This window comes from Triticum aestivum, chromosome 1B, assembly GCF_018294505.1.
Source record: "Triticum aestivum cultivar Chinese Spring chromosome 1B, IWGSC CS RefSeq v2.1, whole genome shotgun sequence".
Taxonomy (NCBI): domain Eukaryota; kingdom Viridiplantae; phylum Streptophyta; class Magnoliopsida; order Poales; family Poaceae; genus Triticum; species Triticum aestivum.
Window position 1 is genome coordinate 611,461,236 of NC_057795.1, and position 26,529 is coordinate 611,487,764.

General features: G+C 47.8%; 3 protein-coding genes across 5 annotated transcripts; 1 reads left to right on the plus strand and 2 right to left on the minus strand.

Annotated features, from left to right (window-relative positions):
* Nucleotides 1-1,070: 1,070 nt before the first annotated feature.
* Nucleotides 1,071-7,796, minus strand: LOC123142246 (type I inositol polyphosphate 5-phosphatase 1). 3 transcript variants are annotated; one of them, XM_044561249.1, is made up of 11 exons: nt 7,491-7,795; nt 7,205-7,397; nt 4,654-4,728; nt 4,097-4,184; nt 3,766-3,870; nt 2,924-3,287; nt 2,495-2,791; nt 2,115-2,299; nt 1,910-2,036; nt 1,699-1,841; nt 1,071-1,575 (listed from the first exon to the last, which is right to left on the minus strand). In XM_044561249.1, the coding sequence occupies exons 1-11, from the start codon at nt 7,596-7,598 to the stop codon at nt 1,380-1,382; spliced, it is 1,881 nt and encodes a 626-aa protein (XP_044417184.1). In that variant the 5' UTR covers nt 7,599-7,795; the 3' UTR covers nt 1,071-1,379. The 3 variants fall into 3 exon arrangements, with proteins under 3 accessions (XP_044417184.1, XP_044417172.1, XP_044417179.1); XM_044561237.1 differs by having other exon boundaries at nt 2,495-3,287; nt 7,491-7,796; XM_044561244.1 differs by having other exon boundaries at nt 1,910-2,018; nt 2,495-3,287; nt 7,491-7,794.
* A 1,466-nt stretch (nt 7,797-9,262) lies between these two features.
* On the minus strand, nt 9,263-11,768 carry LOC123142280 (uncharacterized). The gene is made up of 2 exons (XM_044561266.1): nt 11,517-11,768; nt 9,263-9,631 (listed from the first exon to the last, which is right to left on the minus strand). The coding sequence occupies exons 1-2, from the start codon at nt 11,637-11,639 to the stop codon at nt 9,512-9,514; spliced, it is 243 nt and encodes an 80-aa protein (XP_044417201.1). The 5' UTR covers nt 11,640-11,768; the 3' UTR covers nt 9,263-9,511.
* A 114-nt stretch (nt 11,769-11,882) lies between these two features.
* Nucleotides 11,883-16,256, plus strand: LOC123142269 (protein PIGMENT DEFECTIVE 338, chloroplastic). Its single transcript, XM_044561258.1, has 8 exons — nt 11,883-12,817; nt 13,580-13,654; nt 13,747-13,818; nt 13,910-13,990; nt 14,329-14,426; nt 15,485-15,610; nt 15,689-15,737; nt 16,001-16,256. The coding sequence occupies exons 1-8, from the start codon at nt 11,987-11,989 to the stop codon at nt 16,211-16,213; spliced, it is 1,545 nt and encodes a 514-aa protein (XP_044417193.1). The 5' UTR covers nt 11,883-11,986; the 3' UTR covers nt 16,214-16,256.
* The last annotated feature ends 10,273 nt before the right edge of the window (nt 16,257-26,529 follow it).

Sequence of the window (26,529 nt, forward strand, 5' to 3'; positions counted from 1 at the left end):
TTTAGACTGACAAGAGGAAAATTGGTAAAATCTAGAGTGGCAAGAACAAAATTTAACCTCAGGCGAAGCAAAAGCCTGCTCCACCACGTCTACGTCCACGTGTGTCCTCTTGGCGGCGCCGAAAAGAACGCCGGAATGGCCGGCCGCCGCCGCAGCACGCGCCTCAGTTCCCAGACCGACGCGGGCGAGCAGAGCAACGGAGTGGCCCGCCGACGCAGCCCGCGCCTCCATCCCCAAACCCACGCGAGCGAGGCCGGAGTCGGAACGATCCGCAGCCGAAGCCGCCGCGGGAGCTCGCCGGAGGCGCCTGCGTCCCTGCCGGAAATCGACGATGTTCTATGGGAGATCCTCCTCCATCTCCCGCCGCATCCATCCTCCCTCCCGCGCGCGTCCGCCGTCTGCAAGCGGTGGCAGCGCGTCGCCACCGACCCCCAGTTCCTCCGCCGCTTTCACGCCCACCACCGCCTCCTCGGCGCCTTCGTGTGCAGCGACCACGAGGTCGTCTTCACCCCCCAACAACCTGGACCCTCCAGGCCGCACCCGTACGGAGTGCTTCTGCCTTGGACGCTACGGCCTCGGCGACCGCCGCTACGACATCTATTTCCTCGGGTACCGCCACGGCCGCGCCCTCCTCAAAGACATGCTGCAGGAAGAGTTCGTTGTGTGCGACCTCGTCACCGGCGAACGGCGCTGCGTGGCTCTTCCACCGAACCTTTCCTTGAACAGAGGCTGCATCAATGGGGCGGTGCTCTGCGCTGCCGGCGACCAGGGTCAGGTGCACGCCGGCTGCCACTCCGGACCATTTAAGCTGCTCATGGTGTCCACCGGCAGAGACGACGACCGATCACTCGCTTGCGTTTACTCTTCGCAGTCCGGCATTTGGGGCGATGCCATCTCAACCAAGTCTCCATGTGCAAACTGCCATGCTTGCTCTCGCAGTAGCCCTAGCACCATTGTTGGCAACATTTTCAAGTGTACTTGCTTTTTTGTTTACATGTTTGTACTTAGCAGCTCCAGCTTTTATCTTGAGTGGTTAATCATCATCAAACATTAAAAAGAAGCAAGAACAGTACCTCGATAAGAAAAGGGGAAGAACATCACTCATTTCTCTGCAGATCCTGTTAGATATGAACAATTCATCCTCTTCTGAGGAGTCGGGCTACCTTTTATTCTTCTTTTCATTTACGGGACGACCAATTTGGTCGGAAACACACACTCACAACCCAATCCCTAGTATGCATCAAACTGCCAGCCCTATCTGCTTCTTTACATTCTGGTAACTTGTCTGAAATTACCGGCATTTCCCTTCGGCCATTGCGCCTATGAGCTAAGAACTTCATGTTCTCTCACAGTCCATGGTTCTTCATTCAACAAGTGTTTCATCTCTCCAATAACAGATGATCCTCAACCTCTACATTGGTGAATGTTACAGCCTTCTGAAACTTTCTGTGGCATAAAACTTCAACCTCGGCCATGTAGACAGCGGACACCGGGCGGTGATCCGAAAGATTAAGCTCCACCCTTCTGTAAGAATCCAACCTGATGCCCTTTCCGTATGAAAGAATCCGGTCGCACCTACAGAAGTATGCAACATTTATTTATCCTGGGTTCTAATGCCCAAACATGAGCTATGATGGCTCTTATCAGATTAAATGTGCGAAACAAAAAGGCAGGAGCTTAATTAGGCAGGTAGCATACCATGCAGGTCTTCTTCTCGCAGATATTGGCTCGTCGCCCGCATACTTATCTGAATTAAATTCGTATTTATATGTTGGGGGGAAGCTAATCACCCCTTCGATCCAACCGTCAAATGTACGCCCTTTCATCAGTTCCCACTTTAGCTGTCACAGCAAAAGCGTGAGCTGGAAATACTACAGGTAGTAATTTATGTACCGAACCATTAAATTACCTGATCATTGTCAAACAATAAATCCCATTCCTTTCTGGAGATAAGTTCATGTGTTCTTTCATATGATAGGTTGATTCGGTAGTTGAGATCCCCAAACCATATAATCTTTCTGAAATTTATGAAATGGCTGCATATGTAAGCAATTGAGAAAATGATTGCATTGGAGGATAGCAAAGATTCAGGCGACACAAGTTTGCCGACTTACTCATGGTCATGTATTCCCTTAGGCATGCTGACTCTATGAACTGGGTTAAATACCGTTCTTCGAAGGATTTCTTCAACATCTGCATTTCTCTTTGTTAGATTTCCATCCTTTTCACCAGATGTCAGGTGGCAACATACAAAACAAAAGGGTGTCTGATATATAGACATGCTGACTGATATTGATCCCTGGAACATTGCAGAAACAAATGTCATCAGATGATTTTGTAGATCAGATAGTATCCAACAAGTGTATCCATGCTGAATCTAATAAGAACTGATATGAGATGACAAGGCAAGGCAATGAAATGAAAACTTAGGCATGAAGTACAAATGAATGCAAAATGAATGATGAGAGAAAATAAGATCAAGTTTGGCACTTGCCTTGTTACCGATGTAACCCATCGCGCCTACACCTACAGTTGATACTCTCAAATTCTGAATGTGCCTCCTAAGGCCTCTCTGAACCCACACCGAAAGATATATTCCCACCATTTGCTTGCTTATTATCCGTACGAAATTTGAATTTTTTCTTTCAACGACTCTATTATCGATACTAACATCATGGTCCAGATTATCTTCTGGAAAACCATTAGAATTCTCATGTCTCGATTTGAAAGACGCAGAAGCTGTTAGAGTCTTCACTGAAGTAACTGATGTGCTGTCCTGAAGAAGATGAACCTGCATATCCAATTGTTGTTCAGGCCAAATCATTCCAGGCCTTTCCAAGTGACCGGCTTGGTTGCTCGGTTCTTTCAGATTAGATCTAAAAAGCGTATGACTTGAGTTGTGGGAGTGATGAGAAGTATTTACTGGAAGCATCTTGCTGAAGTCTTCGCCTTCGTGAACTCTTTCACTGGAAGCAGAGGTGGAGTATTCATATGTTTTACAAACGCCACTATCATTAGTAACTGGATTAATGTCTTGTCCAATCAATGGATGAAGTTCCCCCTCACTTCCATTGTCGGCCTCACTAAGAAAATCATCTTCCATCACAAGATAATCTGATGGATTGAACTTTGATGGTGAAGGAGGATCACTGACACATTTATGCTTTGGTTTATATGGACATATCTTATTCAAAGTTTCACGAATGATATGTTCCCATACTACAACTGGATGGTCATCTTCAGCACCGAATATATTCCCAGCATTTAGTGGGACAATTTCTTGAAATCTGAAAGATTGTCATAAATTTCATGGTAAATATAAACTAAGGGAATGTTTGGTGCCGCTTGAACTGTGGCTTTAATAAAAGCAGGCCATGGGCCTTTCATCTAAAATAATGGCAGTAGTGCACAACAAATCACATCTTAGCCAAATAGTAAGCTAAGGTGTGACACGGGTGAAAAACTGATTAGATACCAGCCAATAGCCAAATAAATTTCAGATACTCCCTCCGTAACTTAATATAAGACGTTTTCTGACACTGTCAGACACTATGACAGTGTCAAAAAAATCTTATATTAAGTTACAGAGGGAGTATGTTTTAAGTGGATGATCCAGAAACAGCTTTTTAAGTTTTCCCAAGATTGCAACTGCTATGCCTATGTCAGATTGTGACAGCTTATTTTGTGTGAATCTGTGCCACATATCTTCTTCCAAAATAAGAACTGAAGATTCGTGCAATTGAAAGTTTGTTAGCAGTGATTTACCCGAGAACATAAATATCAGCTGGCTCCTCCATCGCCAGCCATTCTTGAATGTCTAAGTCAGTAGGTGGAACTCTGCCTCCAACATTCCATGTCCCTACGAAAATCCTGCATGTAAAACCTCGAAGGTTGGAAGCAACACACAACCATAGTAGCATTTATTAGCCTAGTTGCAGCTAGGTTCAATTAGTTAGTATTAAATCTTCTGAAATGTTTTGTGTGACAGAAACCAGGCGTATTGAGCATTTTATTTCAGTAACCACACAGGATGTTATGAAAATACTGTCAAAAAGGCCAAATATAAGAGGGGAGCAATATATAAGACTAGCTATACCTGAGTTCAGCGACATCGATATACTGAGCGCGAAGTGTCTCTGAATTGCACCTTTTAAGTCTGTCAGGCACAGCCTTCACTTGATTACCTACAAATTACAGCTTGCATCAGCATATAAAGCAATTGTCAACCAAGGTCAAACATATGTTCGTGTCAGTATGTAAGGCAGCGCGTCAACGAATGGCTTACCAGACGGTCGTTTAATGTAACAAAACGGGCTTCATAGCAAGTCGAAACGCATATTAAAAGGCATCCAGGTGCTTCTAAATTATCATGCATATATTTCTTTGAAAAAAATGGCTTTATGTAAAGTCAGACCGTCTGTTCTTTATCATTAAAAAAATGTTGCTTTGAAATATTGATTCATAGAAAGTGGAAAAGCACTATCCACATTTTTTGATATTTTTATCACTACTACACAATGCCTAGTTGCTGGCATGGATATAAGGTAGGACCCAATTCCTCTTATGGGGAAAATATATAGAAGAAAATCGAACTGCCAACAACTGTTTTGTCCATACATTCTTCTCCAACAAATGAGACAACAATTAAATTACCAATCGTGCCCGCACCAAGTCCACGCGATCTCCTCTCCTCATCAAACAGTTTGTGTTCCCAGCAACAGCACTTCTCTGCACAGATGGAGCAAACATAGCGGTCAGAACACGTATGATCATCGATATCAATCTGCAGATTTAAGCTCAATAAATCTACGCATATAAAGCGCCATGGATTTACAAGGCACAAAACAAATTAACAGCCATTCTTTGCTCTTTTCCCCTTTCTGCATAAAAAAAAGGCAGCCTCGAAAAGGCGGTGTTCAAAAGCAGCCAAACTTTTTGCTAACCCTTTTGGCTCAATCAAGCAGGCTTTGAGACGAAACAAAAAGGCATCAGGAATTTGGAATCCTCGAACTCCTCGACCAAACTTTTCTCCTGGTTAAAAATGTCGAGTGTGGCAATATGCCAAACGAAACCGGTGGTCTGCAGAAAGTGGATTAGCAGCCGGACATCACGGTGGAGGTCGCCATCGACCAGGGAGATGACCCGCACGGCACTCGTGGCCATACTTGATGGTAAACTGATTAAAAAGCTGGATGCCTGGGTGGCATATGCGGCATCTTCAGGGGCTAGACTTACTTTGCTAAGCTCCAGCCTTGATGGGATTCCATCATACCTCATGTCAATGTTTCTTTTCAATAAAACCTTTATTGAAAAGATGGATAAACACCGTAGACGATTCTTCTGGAGGAGGAAGAACAAGAAACATGGTTATCATATGGTTAAATGGGCGAGAGTTTGTCGATCTAAGAAGATTGGAGGGTTGGGTGTTAAAGATCTTCATAAGCAGAATGTAGCTTTGCTTGTCAAGTGGTGGTGGAAACTTGAAACTAGCGATGGCTTGTGGCAGCGTATAGTCAAAGCTAGATACTTTAATAACAAAACAGTAGCCAATGTGCGGAGTCGTGTATCTGATTCCCCTTGCTGGAAAGCTATCATGAAGGTCAAAGACTCATATATGGCTGGTAGGAAAATCATCATCAATAGTGGTAACCTGGCTAGGGTCTGGCATGATCCATGGACAGAAAATACCGTTCTGAAAGATCGATTCCCTGATCTGTTTAACATCTGCCATGATCAGGAGAGTACCCTTGAGTCCTGGGTGAAGAAGGGCTATACTCTAGATTTTAGACGACGAGTGTCAGGTGTGTTGGGAGAGCAATGGACTTGGATGGTTGATGAGGTGAAAAAACTCCCATTGAATAATGACCCAGATAATGTTTCATGGGCTTTAAACAGTAAAGGGAAATTTACGACAAAGTCAATGTATGGTTGGTTGGAAAGAAACCTGGCTGGTCCTAATTATAAGTGGATTTGGAAAGCCCCAGTTCCATTGAAGATCAAAATCTTTCTATGGCAGTTATTCCAGAATGCGGTGCTAACAAGAGACAATATGCGCACCCGAAAATGGCCTGGGAATCCTATATGTTCTTTTTGCACAGACATAGAGACCGCAAACCACCTATTTTTTACCTGCCCACTCGCCCGCACAGTTTGGGGCACGCTGGGGATGACTGTAGGGGTTTCTTGTTGCCCCCGATCTCTTTGGCAAAGCTTTGCATGGTTTTATAGGTTTTTCCCAGGAGGGGATCAATTTTATATGATGATCATTGCTGCTATCTGTTGGGGGATTTGGGGTCTCCGCAATAAAGTTACCTTTGACAATTATGTAGCTCGTACTCCCCTCGAGGCTGTTTTCACTGCCTGCTCGTTTATGTTATATTGGGCAGGTTTGCTCAAGGCAGAAGACAAGGTGAAGCTTCAGGATGGCGTGAAGAGATTGGCGCACGCGGCTGCTGTGCTGGCGGACAGGCCCTTTCCTCGAGACAGGCTCCGGTTGGGCGACAGGGATGGAATCCAGATTGGTTAGCTGGAGTTCGATGCTTTGAGTTCCCTTGTTTGGTAATATCATCCACTGGGGTTTGATGCCCGCTGGACTTCTGTCTCTTGGTCTTATCTGGCTAGGCGTGGAGACATACTGGTAGTTGCTTCTCTGGAAAAAATAGGTTATCCTTAGTTGGGTTTTGGCTTGCCTGTGTCATCAGGTTTTTGCCCCATGGCAGATGGTCCGCTCGAGGATCATCACGCGGTGGGTTTCCTGATGATGCACCAGCTCGCTCCTCCCCCTTTCAGGCTCATTATGCTTTTGCAGTTAGTTGTAGCCTTCGGGTTAGTCCCATTTAGTTCGAGTTATCATTCTGGTACTTTGAGCAAAAATGTTGGAATCTCAGACTGATGTATTTCCGTTGATTGCAAAAATTAATGGAAAGGGGTGTGAGCCCGGTTGTAAAAAAAAAAAAAATACCCGTACGGAACTGAACTGGGGACGCTCATGAATCATGAACTCAGACGAGAAAGCGAGCAATGAACAATTGAGCTGGGAAGGCTCGCCAATCATCCATTGTGAGGCTATCGGCGTTGCAAATTCGCAATGTGGTGGTCTGCATTTCTGTAAGCACAAAAAATCCCCCTCCAAAGGGATCGAAGCAGAGCGGCTCGTGCGCAGGAAATGGGGGAATGGATCACCGAAGAGAGGAGATGGGCGGACCTTGGTGGCCGGGCTCCTCGTCGTCGGTCTCGGCCTCGGCCTCGAACTCGTCGGCGCTGAAGTCGGAGTCGCCGGACCCGGCGCCGACGTTGAGCCACTTGCGCAGCACCACCCTGCGCCACAGCCGCTCCGCGTCGCCGCAGTCCGCGCCGCAGCACAGCAGCGCCGCCTCCGCCCAGCTCCGCATCACCCCCTTCGAAGCACAAGCAAGCAAGAAGCCACCGATTTCATCAGCAATCTACCACAAGCTAGTAATTCCCAAGCTCAAATCGCCAAGAACCAGTACCTGCTCCCGCTGACTCCCGCCGTCGCTCCGAGCACCTGCGTCCTCCTTATCCTGCTCATCTTGACAAGGTGGGAGCAACGGAGCCGCCGGGGAGGAGGAGGACGCCATTGCCGTTCTGTGCGGGCTCGTCGTGACTTGTCCGCGGGGTCATCTGGGTTTTGAAGCGGGGCGCCCCGACGACAGCCGTATCTGTGGCGGAAGTGTTCGTGGGGCAATTGACTGCCGCATCGTCGGCGGCGATGACGGACGGATGGATGGATGGATGGTTAAGACAGCGAGGAGTGCCGGCGACCCGTTCGGCTCGTCGCCCGCCGTCTCTTTCTTAAACTGTTTTGCCTTGCTCCTAACCGTATCATCATTATCTTATCTCAATAACGACATCGTTTATTTTATTTTTCTTCCACGAACTGGTTTTGAGTATTTTTCCAGCATTTTTTTTTTGCCGCCATGTGCATTTCATTCAGGAAGGAACACTTTGTTGCTGGGTATTTCTGTAATATTTGTCGTCAATTTTTTTTTTCATGCCCACGTGTCGTGCGATGCAGAAACGCGGCGTAATTTAAAGAAAAAAAGAGTACATGAAAGGCTCAGTTTTGCAGTTGCTGAACTGTAGTGCAATATAGTAAACTTATTTTATAATAATTTGTTATGAAAAAGAAGTCGTGAGACAGTGATCTGGTTAGCTAAACAGAACAATTGACAGAAAACTGGATTGCCATAATCCACCTCAATCAGCCGTAACTAACCTAACTGCCTAAGCACATTATTCTACAGCAGTAGTGTGCTGGATTTGGCCCAATCATGTGAATTAGTTGTGATTTCCAATGAGTTCCAATAAAAGGAAAATCACAAAGAGATCCTCAATGATTCGGCGACATGTCCCGGGCATATCCCTCCAACCTGATGATTAAACTCGAAGGAAAATACTACTACGTGTACCTGGGCTTTGGTACGGGATGAAATCGTGCAGGAAGCGAGTGCGCGACGCATGTTTATTTTCATATTCAGGGGATGACTAACCGGCCTCTTGGCATGGTTGAGGGTCATTTTTGTGTATGTATACTATGCTGTTGCGCTGACTATTAGCTTGAATTTTTCATACATGGAAGAAATAGTGGTGGAAACAATGCTTCAACCAGTTAATGATCATCTTCTTCTGCACCAGCAGATGGTGGGCAACCAATAACGATAGCTGATAATGGCTATAGTTAAGTCATCTCGATATGATTAACTAATTAGAACAGTCCAAGATCAAGATGAAAGCAGCCGTTGCCTAATGCCAATAATCAAACCGCTTCTCCCGATTACTTCTTCTGATCATCATCACAGGCCTGAACCGTTCCGAGCCAATAAGCAAGCAATTTGAAAGAAATTATAAAAGGGAATTAGGAAACAGACAGAGGTCGGCAAGAGGCATGGCCACACGCAACGGGGTCGCCGTGGCGAGTGGACAAGGTGATGTTGAGCTGGATCGGATCCCTTTGCAGATACTACCAACGCTTATCAGCTGGACTTTTCTTTTTCTTCTCCACAATAAAACGTGCAAGCATGGACCAACCAGCGCTAATTTTCCCTTCATCAGCAGAGACTATCAAACCAGCGAAAAACAGGCATCATAAACCATCTACTCCCTCCGTCCGGAAATACTTGTCCCAGAAATGGATGTATCTAGACATATTTTAGTTCTAGATACATCCATTTCCATTCATTTTCGTGACAAGTAATTCCAGACGGAGGGAGTACTACATTGCTAGTAAAACAAACAGCAAGTGTGAAATGGTGTGCAAAGATCTGATGTATCCCATCATCATGCAACAAAAAACAAGATTCTTCTTGCCCAAACAACAAAATAAAAACCATTGGCTAGATTATTTCGCTGTCAGTCACAGGCCCCTTGCCTTCAAAGGAGAAGCAGATAGCGCGCGCATGTTAAAAGTAAACAAACTTTGAATCATCCACTTGTCAAGCCTCGTGATGGACAGACGGACGACTAGCCCAATGGCGCGTCCACAGACGGACGACTAGCCCGATGGCGCGTCCACAGCCGGAGAGGAGTCGGTGCTTTTCTGGGCTTCCAGAGCTGCAAGTCGCTTGTCGAGAGCCTTGTAACGGGCGTCCACATGGTCGTGGAGACCTTTCACCTGGAAAAGTCGTGATTTAGAGATCAGATGCTTATCTACAAGACTACAACCCAACCAGAATCATGCAAGTGTATAGTGCAAATGCAGAGGGAGCATGATTAACAAACATCACATGTATGGAAACCTCAATCTTGAAGCTCAGACCAATGATTGCGCTGCTTAAACGCCCATGACATGTGAAAGACAACTTCACTTATGAAAAACATCCACAACTAAGCTTTACCTCAGAGAAGAAAAACATCCTCAACTAAGGTTAGTTACAACCGCTCAAAATTAGCATAAGACACCCATCCCCACATTTCAAGCAACTTCTTATGGGATAACTATACGAGCATGTGTCTTTATCGCATCTACCTCGACAAATTTCAGCCTTTCATCTATGAAATTCTGCACATTTACATGAACTACTGAACAATCCCACCAGTGCATACCAATGACCATGGTATATCAGGCATGATGAATTAACCTAGTGTTCTTCTCAAATTCAATGTCATGATATCTATTGTTCCATCATTCTGATGAAGTTAGCATAATTTGATTTCTTACTGGAAGGTAGGCAAAACCACCAACGTTGTTGTTGATGAGCTGAACAGGCCAGCTTCAAGAGTTATGATATATGTAATATAATGTCCAAAATGTTATATAGTCTATACTTAAGTTTACTCTGGAAAAAAAACATATATGTTTGTGCAAATATATGTTGGAACTTTGAAGACTGGTTGTGCCTATGAAACTGAAACGGTCCTGAGATATGCTGCATCAACAAATACCAATGCACAGCAAAAAAGTGAGTAAAATTCAACAATAATAAATGTTATGCTGTTAACACTAGATGCATCTCCAAATTCATGATCGCTTCCATTCTATGTTGTTAAGACATGATCATCTTGTAATGTGCCAAGGGACTGCAGACACAATGTTATCACTTACCAAGCAAATAGGCATTTCAGTGTGTGGTATGAGATAATTATAGAACACTACATATCCATCGATCCATCATCCGGAGGTCAAGTTGCAGCAAACCAGTCACATGCATTTAGACAAGACAGCACATCACTTAAATCATTGTACCCCAAAAGATATTGACTCTATCCTAGGCAGCCCCATATCCAATTGCTTGCCTGAAACTATGAACAAAGTACGGCGAGTATGTATCGATGCAACATTGTACCGTGGATCCTACTCAAATCATTGTACCCCACGATTACCCCTATGATCAGAGCAAGCTATGACAAATTACTGAACTGACAAACAGACCATTAGCTTGGTACGCCAAGACATCCACGAAGTGGTACTGGAACTGTGAGCCATAGAGGTCAGACTCAAAACGGCATTTCTGGCTACCAATCACGGCTTGCAGAAACTAGACATGCTGATTTGTAGGCAGGCAGACAGAACACAAGTTGTAATCAAACAAAACGTGGCACCACAGGCATCCCAAAGTATATACTCCCTCCGTCCGGAAATACTTGTCATCGATCAAAATGAATAGAAGGGATGTATCTAGATGTATTTTAGTTCTAGATACATCCCTTTTTTGTCCATTTTGATGACAAGTATTTTCGGACGGACCTGGATACGTTCTCCTGGTGCCTATCCAAGATCGATGCTGGCGTAAATTTTCAGGGCAGACCAATGATGCCAACAGCAACATGAATACATGATCTACAAACAAACAAAGAAGTAGTTTCCTCGACCCGCGTCAGGAAATCAGCAGTGCGAAGTGCGATCCATCCTTCACAGAGGACGACGCATCGAGGAGGGGGGGTTTCCCCATTCCCCCCGTCCTACTGCCTAGACGAGGGGCGCGGAACCGCGGGCGGATGCGTTTGGGGCGGTGCAGCGTCCGAGATCTGAGGCGGGGAGGGGCGCGCGCGGCCCGTACCTTGAGGGCCGTGGAGTCGTGGGCGAGCTTGTAGTCCTTGTAGAGGAAGTAGCTGCCGCCGGCCGCCGCGGCGGCCGCGCCCGCGAAGAAGGAGGCCAGCCTCACCCGCAGCATGAACCCCATCTCCCCCTCCGCCTCCTTTGCTTCTGCTCGCTCGCTCCCCTTCCTTCCGCCGCTCTCTGATCCGACTGCGACTGTCGATTCGGGCTCGCGTCGGTCAGACCCAGACGGCTCGACCTAGGTCCCGCATGTCAGTGGCGCTCGACTTTACTGGGCCAGGCGGAAGCCTGGGCTGGTCTACGTCTTCGCTGATGGGCCGGGCCGATTGGTTCACCAGAATAGCGGGAATGGAGGATGAGGTTGCTGCCGATGAGAAATTTCCAAAAAAAATTATCGGCGCGAGGAGATAGAGCTGGAGCAGCACAGCCGCTGACCGCCACGCCGCTCGCTCCCCGCGAGCTCGCCTCGCCATGCCGCCGCCCTCGCTCCTCTCCCTCCTCCCCGCCGCGTCGGTCTCCCCGCGTGCCCGCCGACCCAAGCACGGAGCGCCTGCGGCGAGCCACCGCCTCCATTCCCGCATCCCCGTCCTACTCAGCGGGCGAACTCCCTCGCCGCTCCGCTCCTCACCCTCCTCCTCCTCCGATGTGGTCGAGGGCGGGGGTGGCGGAGGGGGAGGCGAGGAGCTCCACCTGCTCGACAAGCCCTTCCCGTCCCCCTCCGCGCCGGAGGAGGACGAGCCCGAGCCGGAGGCCGCCCCGGCGCCGTCCACGGCCGAGGCGCTCGCGCCCTACCTCAACTTCTTCCAGGTGAAGGGCGCCGACGCCAGCGAGGGCACGTCCGAAGCCGCCGCCGCCGGGAAGGAGAAGCACGCCTCGGAGGACGGGGCTGTGTCGGCCGGGCGCGGGGTCATCTACTACGACCCCATGCCCGGGGACCTGGTCGTCGGCGTCGTCGTCGGGGGCGACGCGCGGGCGCTCGACGTAGACGTCGGCGCCGGAGGCGAGCCGGCGCTGTTGCTGACCAAGGAGGCGGCGCCGGCGTCCCCGGAGGAGTTCGCTTACCTGGCGTGCGACGTCGCGTCGGGCGGCGCGAGGGAGTTCGCCGCGGAAGGCAGGGTCGGCGTCGCGGCCGGCGGGGGCGGGATTGTGAAGTTTGGGAGGACCGGGAAGGAGAAATGTGCGCCGGTGGTGGGCGTTGGCACGGTGGTGTTCGCCGAGGTCCTCGGCCGAACACTTGGCGGGCGGCCGTTGCTGTCTGCGCGCAGGCTGTTCCGGCGCGTCGCGTGGCACAGAGTGAGGCAGGTCCTCTATGACTCTCCTCTCTATTATTGTTGTTGGAATTTGATGAACTGATCGTTCAATGTATGTTTTGATGCTCACTGTCAGTAGTTCAGTACCAGATACAGATATAGTTTGTCTGAACATAATGCAGTACAGATACTTCAAACATCACTACTAATGTAGTGTGTATGATTGGTATCAGGAGTAGATCTGCAACCCCTGAGTCATGAGTGCCGTCTTGCTTGTACTAAGTATATTTTTCATATACTGGCTGGCCTATCTAAAAGCTCTAGCTATTAATGCAGTGTGATATACATCTGGCTTGTGGGTTAGTAGGCAATTATGTACTATCATAGCTTGCTCCTAGGTTAATACACAATTTTGTCTTGATGGTTCTTAGCATGGCATGAGTCAAAATCAGCGTTGCAGCCCAAAACAGAGTATCTCATGTTTTTGTTAAGAACGTAGAGTGATTTCATGCTTAAGTACATGGAGAAATGATTGGTATTATGATCATGAAACCTTGTACTCTTCCAACTAATAACAACGTACATGAATCCGTCATTTAGCCTATTGTATTGTAAAATTGATGTTTCAAATCTTGGATGCAGAGCAGTGCAATGGAAAAAATTGTAGGATGGAAAACCCTTGTTTTCGTCATGTTTTTTCAATGACAATTGATGATTGGACATGACTGTGACCTATGAAGTTTTGAGTTCAATAGCTATTATTTTCATTCTGAATGTTTTATATATGAAAATTTCTGTACATACTGATGTCCAGATAAAGCAGCTAAATGTGCCTATCAAGGTTAAAATTTCTGAGTGGAATGCTGGAGGCTTGTTGTCAAGAATTGAGGTGCGGATTACTCATACGAGTTCAATGGATTACATTACAGTTCACTTTCAAATTTTGTAGCTAAAACTCACATCCATGATGCCATCATTTAGGGGCTCCGGGCATTCCTACCTAAGCCTCAGATGATGACTAGAGCAAGAAATTTTACAGATCTAAAGAACAATGTAAGACGCATGATCCCTTTTATCTAGTTTTGTCAAGTTATTGTCAATAAAGTGGTTGTGACTTGTGAATTATATTGTTTCTTGTGCACAGGTTGGTCGACAGATACATGTCTGTATTACAAAGATTGACGAAAGGACTAACGAATTAATAATTAGTGAAAAAGAGGCTTGGGTAAGTTAACTGCATGTTTACATGGGCCTCTGTTCAGTCTGTTGTCCTTACCTGTAGCATTCACTAACATATTGTTTACAAGGATATCATGTGTTTTTACTGTGGCTCTTCATAGTAGAGAATCTTGGTCCATCTAACTTATTGAATTGCCTAAAGACACAGTGCAAGAAATGTATTTAAATAGCTTTCGCTACAGTCTACAACTCGTGATAAATACACTTGAAGTATCGATATCAATTGAATTCTGCAGAACATTGGTCAGATTTTGACTTGTATGAGAGAACAATGAGTACCCTTGAGTTCTTCTGATTAATTTTGATCTTCGGTACTTCTTTTAGGCAATGTTATACCTTAAAGAAGGGGCTCTCTTGGAAGGGACAGTCCGCAAGTTGTTCCCATATGGTGCACAAATAAGGATTGGGGAGACTAACAGAAGGTAATATCACTAAACTGAACTAAAACCATGACAGCTATTTTGGAACGGAGGGAATACATACTAAATATGGCATTTCTTCTTTTCTGCCAAAGTTCATTTTACACTTGAAAGTTGAAGGAGCATACCTTCCAGTTCCATCATTTCATTAGTAGCTGCTGATAATTTCATTTTTGGCCATATTCTCTTATAGTCGTGCATATGTTTTAGTATGGCTTACTCCTATTTTATGACAAACGAAAAATAGGTTTACCAAATAATTTAGAAGGTGGCTGTTGCCACAATATGTTTTAAATCTTGGCAACATTGATGACGCTAAGTCTTGACTAGATTATATAAGTATAATTGTCAGTCTTGCTCCTTTTGACATTCTTAACTGGATTACCTGAACAAAAGAGTGATTGTTAATTTTAGTGAAACATGAGATTTACTGACTAGCCTTCACACTGATGAGTTCCACTGGAAATTATGATAATTCGCCAGATAATGAGGTATCTCTTCTTTTATCAATCTCCTGGCTTAGATTATGAGTGATTGCGCTGTGCTCAAGCGAAGGACTTGTCTTGTTCCTTTGGAGCATGTATACTTCCAAGTATTTACATGTCATGCTTCGCTTCCATTTATAATAGATCATATAACTTCAAGCATTGGGAGTATGCATCTTTCCTTTCAAAAGGCACTCCCTCTGTTCCAAGATGTTCTACTCACTCTGATCCATATTAATTGCCATTGCTTTAGTACAACTTTGTACTACTAAAGCAGTGACAATTAATATGGATCGGAGGAGTAACTTTTTTCTGAATTGGATGTATATAGACGCTTTTTAATGTGTTTGTTCACTTGTTTCAGTCCTTATGTAGTCCATATTGGAAACATCTTATAATTCGGACCCTAGGTAGTATTATCCATCTTGTATTGTTGCATGCCCGAATAAAGTTTGGACCCCATCCAGTCTCATTGAACCATATATAGACATCATTCTACCACATGGCAAGCTTGTGAACAATCTAGAGGTGGGAACATTTCGGATGTTTAATCTACAGCTTGTGATGCTTCTGCAGTGGTTTGCTGCATGTATCAAAGATAACACACGGTCAGCTGAGATCCGTCAGTGACGCGCTCAGGGTGGGCGAGAGAGTGAAAGCGCTTGTGATCAAATCGACGACGCCAGACAGAATTGCTCTTAGGTACGCGAAAAAAACTTGCAAAAACTAAAAACCATGTGTATGCAACACTGAGAGCTCACGCGTTTCGGCTCTGTGCAGTATTAGGGACCTTGAGAGCGAGCCTGGACTGTTTCTCTCCAACAAAGAGGTAAGACCACTGCCTCTTTGGCTCTTCAGTTTTACATACTACTCCCTCCGTTCCTAAATATTTGTCTTTTTAGAGATTCCAAATAGACTATCACATACGGATGTATAGAGACATATTTTAGAGTGTAGATTCACTCATTTTGCTCCGTATGTAGTCATTTGTTGAAATCTCTAGAAAGACAAATATTTAGGAACGAAGGGGGTATATGTGTTTAGCCGGCATTGAAGGTAGTCACATATTTTCATTGCCTTTGTTTTCTGCAGAAGGTGTTCGCCGAGGCGGAGGAGATGGCGCGAGGATACCGGGAGCAAATTCCGGCGACGCCTCGGTCCGGCGAGGCGCCCCACGACGGGGACGACGACACCGTCCCGTTTGAGGACGAAGCGGCGTCCTATGCCAACTGGAAGTGGCTGAAGTTCATCAAGTCGGACAGAGCAGACTGTAACCCCAGCAGCACCGAACCGTCGGGATTGTAACGCACGAATATTGACTGCCTCTGCAGAAATTTCGTTCCGTCCAGTACGTGCCCGCGCCTTGTCAAGCAGGGTATGGTTGGCGAGGGGCGGATGCGATCTGACCGTGACCGGATCACGCGGCTCGCGGTCACCGGTCGCACGGTTTTGATGAGTGCATCACAAGATGAGCTCAAAGGCGTCGGTGAGCGGCACGCCGGCACCCTGTCGCTGTTGGCCGTGCCTTGGTTGCTCTGACGCGCACTGCTCATCTGCTTGTCGCCGTATGTGCCAAGGCTGGCCCTCGCCGTGTCTATTTATCACAGCACAGGGAAGGAGAACGTCGCACAGTGGCCGACTGACAACCCATGGAACAATCTGCCGGTGCGTGCAACAACCCAACGCCTACATAGCGGTCGACCCATCGTGTCAACAGACGATCGATCTGGATCGGAGCGGCCCTTTGCTCGCCTCCGGATGTGCTAATCCTGTGCTAATCCTGTCGTTGGCGGACATGATTTGGTCGTTAAGGAGTAGTTTATGCACCGGATGACAAATCAGATAAAAGTGTCGCGAGGGGATGTGCTTTCGCCGTCGGGGAATTCCTTGGGCCCGGGACAACCGCTACATCGAGATAAACAAGCATGCGACCGCGAATTGTTTTATGGTGACGAGTGATTCAGTGGCTTCGTAAGAGACGAAAGCGAGATCCTAACCCGAGGCTAAAGTTTGTTCTGGTTGAGCCTATCTATCATCTTCGCCGGCCACTGAGATTCCTCAGATGTCACGTCGCAGAGACTTCGGTTCGGTTCGGTTCAGGCTTCTCAACAAAGTTCCATCTGCGTAACTGCTGATTAATTTATGGGGAAATGCCAAGGGCGTGCTCCTGGTCATTGAGATAGTGAGATACACCACCAACTTTCATTGTTGATCATACTCCCTTTATTTCATAATGTAGTGCGTTCGTATTTTTTGAGATTTAAGTTTGATCATAAATTGAAGTGTTGTTCAATATATCTTTCGATATTCCGATAAATTGGCTGACTTATCACTTACCGCTGTCTGACCGATAAGATAAATCGGCCGATAAATCAGCTGATATGATCTTAAATCGGCCGATATGCCGACAAACTAACCGATTTACCTCTTATCATGGGTCGGCCGATAAGTTCCCGATAAGCGATATCCCCAACATTCCAACGTGGGCGACTGCGGCAAGAGCAAAAATTATATCATTAAATTCGTATTGAAAGAAGTTTTAAATGGTATAATGACGCACTACACTATGGACAAGTATAAAAGTGGATTAAGGGCATCTCCAACGGTAACCCGCAAATTTTCTCCCGCATCCGTCCGCGGGCAAGGGACCGGTCCGTGGACATGGATGTGGGAGGACGTCATCCAATCGTAGCTGCATAAGTTTCAACCCGCATTTAAACAAACCGGACGAAATTCATGTAAACCGGTCGATATTTATCAAAGTTCGGATAGAAAATAGCACAAATCATCCATATGTAGCATGCAAATAAGTCTTGTACAACAACGGTTCAAGTTCAACGAGATTAACTGAATGTTCAACAAGTTTTCATGAACGGATCATGTCGTCTCACACATACTGCCCCTTCATCTTCCTCCAACAGTGTGTGCACATAAATGGCCGTCCCTCTTTCCTATGGTACATCACAACAGCGCATGCGGGCTACATATAATGTGTAGACTAACATTGAGTGAATAAATCAATCAACAAGTTGAACAAGAGGAAGCAAAACTTACGATCTCGTCCTCTGCCACGTCCAATGGCCACCTTGCCTCGAGCTGACGAACCACGACGCAAAACTTGGTGACGTTGATTTGGATAGCATGCCAGCGATACAACGATGACTCACGTTGCGTGGTTGAATGATGTACATGTCATAGAGCGCAATGTGCTTTCATGCATGACACATTTCATGTACTTGCTCCCAGAAGGCCTCCCCTCTGCTCCTGCCTACGAAATCCGCAGATACGGCTAACCACGCATCGCACAACAACTCATCCTCCATGGTTGAGTAACTCATCATCCTTCGTACCCTAAAAAGGCATAGCATTTGAAAATAAGGTCAATGGCATTTGACCGAACAACTGTCGGGCATGGTCTGCGCCATGGAGGTCGTCGACAGGGGCGGAGTGTACCTGGGTACAAACGGCTCCAGGGTGGACAGCTCCATCGTAAAGGCGAGCGAGCACGTCGGTGCTAGTTGCGAACGTTCGGCAATGCCTTTGTGGCGGCCGGAGACGTAGGGCGACGGCAGAGGAGGTGGAGGGTGCGGATGCAAAGCAAGGGGGGAAGGGGGGGAGGGCAAGAAAATGGGATCGGGAGGGGGGATTGGGTGGGCCGGGGGTGTCAGAGTCCTTCGTTTCGGGTGTTCGGACTCCCGCAAACCTCCTCTAGTTTTGTCTCCAATTTACAGGAGAAAACACGTTCGGATCGCCCCGCGAACTGATACAGACCCGCGTTGGAGGCTTGTGTAGTCCGGACAGCTCGGTTCGAACGAACGTGAGCAGTTTGCGGGTCCGCCTTGGAGATGCCACGAGGCAAGGCAGGAGCCATGAGCGGAAAAATTACTGTAGCAAACATAACACTTGGGAATATACTACGTCTTAACTAAAATATAAGACGTTTCCTAAGCTAAACAAGCTGGCCTAAAAAAACGTCTTATATTTTGATACGTAGAGAGTACTCCCTCCGTAAATTAATATAAGAATGTTTAAATCGTTATTTTAGTAATTTAAACGCTTTTTATATTATGGAACGAAGGAATACATCGCAATCGTCTTCACTCTCGTGCCCTCGTACTGATAAACAGTTCTCTCTCTCTTTTGGCCGCAACGTACTGATAATCAGCCAGCTGTGGCCTGTAGCTCTCGATTGATGTGCTCGTACTTCACCTTTCCTAGTTGTTAACCTTTTATTCTTTAAACATCCTAGTGTTTAACTAATATACAGTACTACCCGCAAAAAAAAAACTAATATACAGTACTCTTCTTTTCTTGTTACGGAAACAGGCAGTTCACCGTTTCATCCAGGAGGAGGCGGGCGCCGCGAGTACGTACTCCTGCTCCTGGTAATGGCATTTCATCCATGACTCCCTTACTGAGCTCAATCTCCCTAGTCCCTACCTATAGCATGCGGTAGGTTCCAGTGCTGGAGTGTGTATCGATCGTGCACACGTGGACTTGATTTCCAGCGCGTACACGCCGGACTGCCGGAGGGTGAACTGAACCACACCGGTCGGCCTGTGTAATTCCGTTCGTGCGCCGCCGATGGACAACCCAGACACAGCCACGCGCTCCATGCACGTACGTAGAGCGCGCGCCCGTGCGCACCCCCGCCGTGCAGGCCGGCCGACAGCGGCTAGCTGGGGCCATGCATATGCACGCGTCGCCGGCCGGGGCACTCCACTCGAGCGCTCCGCCGAGCAGCACGCCGTCGCGTCGCTGCTCATGTGCTCGCCATACCGCTCGAATATCTACGTGACACCGGCGTACCATGGTGTGGCCCTGAGACCGTGTACACCAACCACCGATCTCACGATCGCGCGCCGTTACATCAAAGGTCCAAATCCGAGAACCATTTGGCCGGGCCCGTCACGTTGCCTGCCGGCGTGCCTCACCTCGCCGTAAAACGACTCGCGCGCGTCGAGGTGATGGAGCGACCTCGACGTCCCTCCCACTGGCCGCCGACGACAGAGCTGGCTAGCTGATCGATATGGATCCATCAGTCTCGCATGGACATGGGTGTGCACGTGGTAGCGCCGTCACGATTAGAGGATCCAAAAGTGCCCTGACTAACTAGCGTCCCGGCCGGCGTTGCACGCTAGCCCAGCCCCAGCCCCGCGATCGATCGATGGGCCCGGCCGGAACGACTTACGTACGTACTCCCCGGAGGGAGTAAGTTGTTCGCACGTGATCGTCCTTCCTTCCATCTCAACGGCTCCTGATTCCTTCTCTGTCGCACTTGGATTTGTTAATCATAATCCTAATCTGGTTTGTTAGGCCAACTCCAACGCACGATCACAAACGGGATGTCTGTTTTGTCTGGATTTTGTCTGTTTAGGGATGACAATGGGGCGATGTCTACCAGGATTTGTGGATGCGTCGGTCGTGCGCCCAACGCGAGGCGGCATCGGGTCCGTTCGATGCCCGTATGCACACGTTTTTGTTGCCAACACATTTTTTTATTTCATCAATGGCATTTTGATACATGGTAGTGCATTCGCCAATTCTTAACAAGAATAATAAGACAAAAAAACAAGAGTAATTAGGCATTTTAACATAAATCCAACTTCCATAACTGCACCCACAAGTTGGATTAATATCTTCTCGATGCCTTCATTGTTGATCCACGGATTCTTGATCTTGTATACTTCTTTCTTGTTTGATTCTAAAGAAGTAGACGTTGTTTCACATCGAATCTCATCTCTAGCCTCTATTCTGGTAAGGAGTGCACGAGCATCCATCAAATTTCGCCCAATCAATAGATTGATGTTTCTTCTTCGCTATACCAAAATTTGCATCCATCCTACATGCAAATTTGCGTATGAGCCGGGAGCTATTGACATTACGTTAAATCCAGAAGCACAACCGAAACAAAACAAGCATATACCCTATCTTTTTTGCACTTGATGAACACCCACTCCGGGTGTTCCGATGTGGTAGAAACATGGCGAACAACTTGCCATGGGCAGTCGTCGCACCTTATGAGCGGCAACGGTGATCCGACAGCTGCTGGGGCAGCGCCGAGCCTGGATGACGGTCGTGCGTTTTTTTGCCGGCGCCGTTCCGATAGGGTAGATCCGAGCGGCTAGAGGCGGAGTCCATGCCTACATGCCGCGCAGAGGTGTTGTCGGGGTTGTGTGGTCCGGTGCCCAGCCAATCCATGGCTAGGCACAGCCGCCGCCGGCTGGATGCGCACAAATCAGGCGGCCAGATGCGCTCAAATCCGGCGGCCCGACTGGACAACGACGCAGCCGAGACAGAGATCGGGAGAGTAGGTGGTGGGGATGGGGCCGGGAGGAGGGGCGTCGAGCTGGACAGGGCGGTGGCCGAGAAAATGGCGGCTGCGGCAATGGCAGGGTAGGGTTTGGGGGATTTTGGGGGCGGTTGGGGGAGAAAAATGAGCACATGTGTCCCCGACGGGCGGGCCAGGGGAGGACACAGGCACACGTCGTGCTCGTCCGCGCCTGTCCGTTTGGACGCAAACGTGGCTCAAAATTGGGCCGGGAATAGGTCAAAAGTGGACGAAAACAGGCGTTCACCCATTTGCTCCCGCGTGTTGGACCACGTTTTTGTGTCCGTTTACCCCAAATGAACGCGGCCGGATCATTGGGTCGTGCGTTGGAGTTGCCCTTGATCAAGTACACGGTGCCCACATTATGGCTTCCTCCGGCCACCTCACTTGATTTGCACCTCTCGCTTCACAAGCTTGTATTAGAGTTTCTTCTTTATATGTACTTCATCCCTAACATGTCATGGCGATATAAAGAACACATGCAGATCCTAGACCACATATCAACAACTGCAAGCACTACAACGAGCTGAATGCGCGCCGTTGTCATCGGCCCTCTCTTGTCGGAGTCGGGCTAACCTTTTTGTAGACAATTGAAAAGTCATTGTGCCAAGACCCCGCAGAACTAGTGACCAGAACAGCAACCACACCCAATGAAAAGACGCATAGATCAGAAGAATTCAACCGTAAACACACGAACACATATTGGATCCAAGCAAATCCACCGAAAACCAGTACCGATCGAATCTCACGAGGTCCGTCGGAGACACGTCCTCCAATGACGCTAGACGTATCGCCGGGGCAGGGGCTAAGCGTGGATAACTTTATTCTATCTTCAATGAATCACGACCGACTTGCCTTCCTAAGTAGGCATAAACACTAATCAATCTTAAAAACACCTACAAATGGAGCAGGATTCGTCACGCCTCTATGGTCCTAACACCACATGAGACGAGGCAAACCAGCAACACAACTGACGGAAGGCAAGGAAACCTAATCCCTTGTGCTCCCCGAGTCACAAGACGAACGGGTATTCTGATTACGTTGCATATGCACAAAATTGTATGTCTTTTGTCACCGCCCTGTCTGTTCGTAACCTATAGTCTTGTTGGTTTAAAGGTGATTTCGAAATTATCGTATGAAATTTTCGTCCTTATAGTTCTTTCTTTGCAGCCCCCCCCCCTCCCCCCCGAAAAGTAATAACTAATTATTCCAATAAGATCAGAGGCTAAGGTTAGAAAAAATGTTCTCAAAGGTGAGGGAGTTTCGGTGGTCTTTATTGAAAAAAAACTTTGCATTTCGAGTGATCTAAATCTTCCAGAAAAAACATGAGTATAGCAGAATGAGAGTAATGCTAGACCTTTTATTTTCTTTCTAAAAGAAAGAGTAATGCTAAACCTATGTGATTTTTTTACATGAGACTTACAAGGTGATGTGGAGGCCCACATTTGAAATCAAGGGCCCATGGTAAAAAAAATGGGGAGGGAGAGGTTAGTTGGATAAAGACATGTATGCTTGCAGATCCAATTTGTTGGGGATATAACTATTAGGTATGACCCACCCAGGAGGGGCCGGGTTATACCTATGGCGATTCGTAATATGAAGCCCAAGACCTATGTCTTGAAGATGGTGGTTTAGTTAAGGGCCCAAGGCCCAAAGGCGGCTTAAGGCCCGTAGAGATAAACCGTCATATGTATATGACTTGTATTGTAAGGCAGGAATAGATAGAGACCGAGCCGGACACTGTTTATGAGCCGGTCGAGACTCTATGAGCCGTTGGGCGTCGACCTCTGTATATAAAGGCACGACCCGACGGCGGTTCAGGACAAGTAACATCAGATCGAGAACTAGGTCAAGCGAATTCGCTCCCTGGTAATCGAGACATAAGCAATCCCACCTCAAACTGGATTAAGCCATTACCTTCATCGCAAGGGGCCAAACCAGTATAAACTCCCGTGTCCTTGTCCCGTTTTAACCCCTTCAAGCTTCCTAGTTGCGATGGCTCCATGACTAAGTCCTTTTGCTAGGACATCTGCCGTGACGGTTCCACGACAGTTGGCGCCCACCGTGGGGCCAGCGCACGGTGGTTTTGAGTTCTTGAAGGGCAGCTTCGAAGGGCTCAAGGGATATGTTGTGGGCCGGATGACCAAGAGTCGTCGCGGCAAGATCTACATCGACGACGAAGGCTGGGGCTCCGACGCCGGCTCAATTGAGTACGGGTACCGGGTCCCCTTCGGCGGAATCCACGTCTTCATCGGCAAGATCGGCGAGCCGAGCCCTGAGCCGGACATCTGCACCGACATCGTCGAGACGGCTCAGCGTGCGAGACCCGCCCGAGCTCAGCCCGCCGTGAAGCATGTGAGGGAGTCCCGGATTAGGGGGTGTTCGGATAGCCGAACTATCATCATCAGCCGGACTCCAAGACTATGAAGATACAAGATTGAAGACTTCGTCCCGTGTCCGGATGGGACTTTCCTTGGCGTGGAAGGCAAGCTTGGCGATACGGATATATAGATCTCCTACCATTGTAACCGACTCTGTGTAACCCTAGCCCTCTCCGGTATCTATATAAACCGGATGGTTTTAGTCCGTAGGACAACAACAATAACAACAATCATACCATAGGCTAGCTTCTAGGGTTTAGCCTCCTTGATCTCGTGGTAGATCTACTCTTGTAATACCCACATCATCAATATCAATCAAGCAGGACGTAGGGTTTTACCTCCATCAAGAGGGCCCGAACCTGGGTAAAACATCGTGTCCCTTGTCTCCTGTTACCATCCGCCTAGACGCACAGTTCGGGACCCCCTACCCGAGATCCGCCGGTTTTGACACCGACATTGGTGCTTTCATTGAGAGTTCCTCTGTGCTGTCGCAATCAGGAAGGATGCCTCTTCCCGTATTTAAAGACGGTACCATTGCCAAAGGAGCTTTGGCCGCCGGTCAAGCTATCCGGCTAGGTGGTTTTCTTATGACCGCCTATCCGGCCACCGCTTCGACGATGACCTCTCGGGTCATCAAAAGCGATCTTCGCATCAACTCGGAATTTGCCGAGCAGCTGGATCCGATGGAGCTCTCTTCCGTAAACGAGCTCTTGGATCGCATCGCCGCCCTGGGAGTCGCTACAGACTACGATCGGATTGGGCTTAAAACCGATCTGAGAGAAATTAACTCTCCCCAGGCTACCCACCACGTTGCTGTGGTAGAAGAACAACGCGGCGACTCTTCTTCTGCGTTAAAAACCAGTTATGTCCGGATTCCCGATCCCTCCACGCCGGATTCCCGCGGAGGGATGAACGTCAATCAAGTACTGAACCTGAAGTCAGACAACAGACTAGATTCGTTGGACGACCTCCAACAATCCAAACTTCCAAATCCGGAAACTCCTCGGCCTTTGAGCCTCAGATTGGGCGGGGTTCCGAATTTAGTTCCACCCGCCCACCCAAACACAAGCAATCTATCTCAAATACGGCAAGAGCCCGATGAAACAATACATCATTACTGGGCCAGATTTCTCTTGGTTATGGACAGGATAAAGGACTGCCATGAGGAAAGCGCAATCTCTATTTTCTGCAACAATTGCACGGACAAGGGAATCATGAACGCCATAAGTCGTCGCGAGGTCACGCGCTTCGCCGACCTAGCGACCATAGTACAAAAATACTGTGCGATGGAGAGTGCCTGGAAAACCGAAACCAGATTTTGGGACAATCCGGCCCTGAACACAACCTTAGTCCGGAATAAAAGGGTGCACCATACTCAAGCACTTGGGTCAAAAACCAAAAAGCAAAAACCCCCTAAAGGGTATGGAACCGTACTAGAGGGATGGCTTAGCGGACCCTGCAAAATCCATAATACAGAGGGCGCCACTCCAACACATAGCCTTCGAGCATGTTGGATACTACGGCAGGTGGCCAAAAGTGGCGAAGGGCTTTTAACCCCGGAGAACCAGCCCAACAGTACCAATACGGTATTAACAGTCTTCGAGACTTTTGCATCAAATAATATGCGGAAACGAACAATCCGCAGCCTCGCCGAAGTCTACCAAGTAGCAACAACAAATCCATGGAGCGACACGGCTATCACCTTCAATGCCAGCGACGAACCTAAATTCCGAACAGCCCGAGCACCAGCCGCATTGGTCCTCAGTCCAATAGTGGACGACTTTCGTCTTACCAAGGTACTCATGGATGGCGGCAGCGGATTAAACCTCATCTACGAGGAAACCCTCCAAAAAATGGAAATAGACTGGAGCCGCATTGAGCGAAGCAGCACAACCTTTAGAGGAATAATCCCTAGTCGGGAAGTACGCTGCACAGGAAAAATCACACTAGATGTGGTGTTCTACTCGCTGGACAACCACAGGTCCGAGGAAGTCACGTTCCAAGTGGCCCCGTTCAGCAGCGGATATCACGCTCTATTAGGGCGAGAGGCATTCACAATCTTCCAAGCCGTACCCCATTACGGGTACATGAAGCTCAAAATGCCCGGGCCCAATGGAATCATCACTCTGGTCAGTGATCCGGACATAGCACTCCGCGCCGAAAATAAGATAGCCGCACTAGCCCTAGAGGCACTATCCGAAGCCCTAGCGGCAGAAGAACTCACTGCACTACGCTCCATGGTGAATAGGGACGATGTGATACTCGATAAGAGATCTAAGTCCACATCTTTTAAACCAGCAGACGACATAGTCAAATTCCAGGTCCATCCAATGGACCCCACAAAGACGGCCTCCATTGGGGCACAATTAAACCCTGATGTAGAAGCCGCACTACGAGAATTCCTTTGGGAAAATTGGGACATTTTTGCCTGGCACCCTTCAGATATGCCAGGAATCCCACGCAGGCTGGCAGAGCACAGCCTAAATATCCTAAAAGGATTCAAGCCAGTCAAACAGGCTCTTCGACGATTTTCCGAACCCAAAAGACAGGCAATGGGAGAGGAGCTAGCCAAACTATTAGAAGCCGGATTCATCAGAGATATAAAACATCCGGACTGGCTAGCGAACCTAGTAATGGTACCAAAAAAGGACAAATCCTGGCGCCTTTGTGTGGATTTTAAAGACCTTAATAAGGCCTTTCCAAAGGATCCTTTCCCCCTCCCCCACATCGACCAAATCATCGATGCTACCGCGGGGCACGATTCATTGTGCTTCCTCGACGCATACTCCGGATACCATCAAATCAAGATGGAGGAAACATACCAGTCCGCAATGGCATTCATTACTCCATATGGACCATTCTGCTTCAACACAATGCCCTTCAGACTTGAAAACACCGGCGCAACATAT

Coding starts and splice junctions, on each gene's coding strand:
- LOC123142280 (XM_044561266.1), bottom strand. CDS start 11,639: ATGGGGTTCATGCTGCGGGTGAGGCTGGCCTCCTTCTTCGCGGGCGCG. Junction 9,632..11,516: donor ACGACTCCACGGCCCTCAAG/GTACGGGCCGCG, acceptor CGACTTTTCCAG/GTGAAAGGTCTCCACGACCA.
- LOC123142269 (XM_044561258.1), top strand. CDS start 11,987: ATGCCGCCGCCCTCGCTCCTCTCCCTCCTCCCCGCCGCGTCGGTCTCC. Junction 12,818..13,579: donor CGTGGCACAGAGTGAGGCAG/GTCCTCTATGAC, acceptor ACTGATGTCCAG/ATAAAGCAGCTAAATGTGCC. Junction 15,738..16,000: donor TGTTTCTCTCCAACAAAGAG/GTAAGACCACTG, acceptor TGTTTTCTGCAG/AAGGTGTTCGCCGAGGCGGA.
- LOC123142246 (XM_044561237.1), bottom strand. CDS start 7,598: ATGGCGTCCTCCTCCTCCCCGGCGGCTCCGTTGCTCCCACCTTGTCAA. Junction 7,398..7,490: donor GCGGGAGTCAGCGGGAGCAG/GTACTGGTTCTT, acceptor TGTGCTTCGAAG/GGGGTGATGCGGAGCTGGGC. Junction 3,288..3,765: donor GCTGATATTTATGTTCTCGG/GTAAATCACTGC, acceptor ACAATCTTTCAG/ATTTCAAGAAATTGTCCCAC.